Here is a 3,121-nt window from a genome sequence, read left to right on the forward strand (position 1 = left end):
GCGGGTGCGAATGAACAAAGATGTTGAGAAAGTGTTTGACGATGGGGAAAATAAGTAGGAAGAGAAGACGCTGAGGCAGAATCAGAGCCCCAGGTTACTGAAAAATCATTACCTGAGCAACCAAGCACATTATTGCTTATGTGTAAGGAAGGTGTTGTGTCTATTGTCTATCTATCTGTGTATTGTGTGTGTGCATGTGTGTTGAACTGCATCACCTCCTTGGAGCTGAGGCATTCTCACACCACCACCAAAGTAGAAATCTCTGCCTTTATGGATTAGTTGTTTAATTTTATCACTTGTATAAACAATATTCTTAAAATGTCTAAGTAGGAAGTCCACCTACTGTGTCATCAACCTTCTACTGTATTTGAGAATTAAATTAGTTGGATTCGTAAAGGTCAACTTAATGTAGTAAGGGTCATGTTTTCATTAAAAAGGAAAGACATTTGAGTCAATTTTGTCTCGGAAACCTCTTGAGTATTCACGTATTACTTCCTCTTTTAACCAAAAATGGAAGATTCTCCAGTGCACTTGTTTTCAGACTAGCTTTTATTTATCCCAAAGTACTAACTAGCAATTTCAGTGCTTTTTTTAGGCAAATTATTTTGTAACCGCTCAATTTTTTTTTCCATCTTGAACTAAAAACTCACAATTTGTTTTTCATTTCCATTTGCTCAGCACTGGTGACTGGTTCATCTCACACTGACACACTGAAACATGCTGCAGGGAAGTGTTATGTAAACACCTAGCCTACGCACGGTGCAGAGTGAAACACTAGTAACACTCTTGTCACTGTGAGAGCCGCAGCCATCAGTGGTAAACAGAGATGTTTAGGGACCAAACGAAGAGCACGACAGGAGAGGATGGCAAGTTAAAGGTCGTTGAACGTACGGTGTGCAGCTGGATAGATGGATGGATGTAGTACTCTGGTGGAATATGCAGTGGTTCAATTCCCTTGAGGTTCATGTGTGAGGTTCAGCCTTTTTTGTAATGTGGATACAGAAATAACATCACTCCCTCCCAAAACGCCTCACCCCTTATTGGGTGATGTAAACGTGGATCACGATCAGTGAGTGTAGCATCACAGCAAACATGTCATCATAGATATACGTTGTGGTCCAAACAGGATGAAATGAACCGACAGCCTGTTCTTCTTCAGTCCCAGACCTGCCTCCTCTGTGCACCGTGTGTCTGTGAAGCACATTAGCTGCAGATGCAGATATTCCCACAGGGTTGGTAGCAGTGTACAGAATGTGTGCTCATCCGTCTTATTTGCCAGTGTAATTACAGCTCCTGTAATGATGGAACAGTGAGAGTAACATCTGCTCTCCATTTGGTGGAATTTAGGTTAAAAAAAAACGTCTTTCTGCAGCAGCAGGGACTCACTGACCACAGCATTCACTGTCAACTGTTAAAAGAAGCTGAAAGGATTCGCGTACCTGAACAAAGACATCACACTGTGTTTGAGTGTCTGAAGGACTAACAGTGTGTGTGTGTGTGTGTGAGCTGCACAATGTAAAACAGTGTTGGAAAATGATGCAACTGTTTGAAACAAAAGTGTTTGTCACTACAAAAGGTATTTGTGTTTGTAAATGATTTATGTTGCCTCCATTTGGAAGTTGATGATGATCTAATGAGAAGGAACCCTATCTGTGTTCAAAGACAAAGATGTGATGTTCAAAAGTAAAAACAGACAATACACTCTAATCCCAAATTACCTGTTAATCCCAGTCACTGATGCTGATCTAGAATCTGAAAATGACTCAAGATAAAACGTTCTTCACCTGGAAGTGACCAGGACTGGAGCGACAGTTAAGAGGAGCTGTGTGTGTATGGGACAAAGAATGTTGAAGACCAGACCCCAAAAAGATAAACAACAACAACAACAACAAAAAATTAAATTAAAATCAGAATTCTTCATTGTCATTGAAACAACAGAACCAAGGTGCAATTCCATTAAAGAACCACCAGGAATAAAAAGAAACAAACATGCTATAAATAAAATGTGGTTGAAATTCACAAATGTTAAAGATAAATATAATCTGTATTCTCTGTTTCAGTCACGATTTCATTCACAGTCATTTTTTTTGTATATTTTGCAGAATAAAGTTATGACGATTGATGCGGTGAAGGTCAAACTGCAGGTGAGCATCTTTATCTTTGAGCTTGTGTGTGTGTGTGTGTTTCCTTTCTTAAATAACAGCCCTCCCACGGTGCAGATTCCTCTCATTTTTCTTGATAGTGTCCTGTGGTGACGGAGCTCTTAATGAGGCCTGCTTCATTTCTATCAGTCAGTGAGCCCCGAGCTCTGCCTGACTGTAGATGCTGGAGGGTGAAGCTCACGTTCTGTCACATGATGTAGCCTCGGAAGTTCTCATTCAGACACACAAGCCGAGGCCAATGAACTCAGGGTGGAGAAGAGAAAGAAAATGATTTAAATCACATCAAATCAGTTTTATAAAACATTTGAGTTCTTGTAATATTAATTGCTTATTTAAAAGTTTGACTTGAATCTACAAGTCAGTAATGCATTTTTAACAAAAGCTTTTAATTTTTCAATGGGTTTCATGTATTAAAAAAAGAAATCATCACTAACTCATCTAAGACGGTCTCATCATTTGGCTTTATTTAGTTTGAAAATTCTATTTTGCCATTTTTGCTGTGAAATTGGATTATCATTCTTTTTTCTCTTGACTTTTTGACCTTTTTTTTCTATTTAAAAAACATTGAAATTTACCAGACACGCTTGGCTACTCATCGCGTATTCAAAATGGTCAAACCTGACCTCTTGTCCTTGCTTTTCAGATTTGGGACACCGCTGGTCAGGAGCGATTCCGGAGTGTCACCCACGCCTACTACCGCGATGCTCACGGTAGGACATCTGACACTTTGACCCTAAAAGTTTAGTTCCTTTTTTTTATTTCTAACTGTGCCTCACATGGATGATTGACACTGGCAGTTCTCTGTTGTCCTCTCAGTGGAGGTGAGTCTGTAGGAGCAGGAACTGTTGGGTGGCAGATTGACTTTAGAGCGAGGCCAACTACTGGGTAGGAAATTGAGCCCCAGCGGGGGGGGAGGAGTGGGGGGGGGGAGGGCTTTTGGGGGGGGCTAGGTAAAAAGT

The 3,121-nt window shown here is 40.4% G+C and overlaps 1 protein-coding gene across 4 annotated transcripts in view; it reads left to right on the forward strand.

Moving 5' to 3' along the window:
• The window catches only part of LOC103382053 (ras-related protein Rab-26-like), a 39,296-nt gene that overhangs the window by 13,343 nt on the left and 22,832 nt on the right, over positions 1-3,121 (forward strand). For all 4 annotated transcript variants that reach the window (XR_001760453.2, XR_003050364.1, XM_017034788.2 and 1 more), the window contains exons 3-4: positions 2,103-2,144; positions 2,806-2,872. Coding sequence is in view for 2 of the 4 variants with exons in the window: in XM_017034788.2 (XP_016890277.1) it covers positions 2,103-2,144; positions 2,806-2,872 (109 nt within the window). In the remaining 2 variants the exon portion in view is untranslated. The remainder of the gene's footprint in view (positions 1-2,102; positions 2,145-2,805; positions 2,873-3,121) is intronic.

Source organism: Cynoglossus semilaevis, chromosome 8, assembly GCF_000523025.1.
Source record: "Cynoglossus semilaevis isolate Cse_v1.0 chromosome 8, Cse_v1.0, whole genome shotgun sequence".
NCBI lineage: Eukaryota > Metazoa > Chordata > Actinopteri > Pleuronectiformes > Cynoglossidae > Cynoglossus > Cynoglossus semilaevis.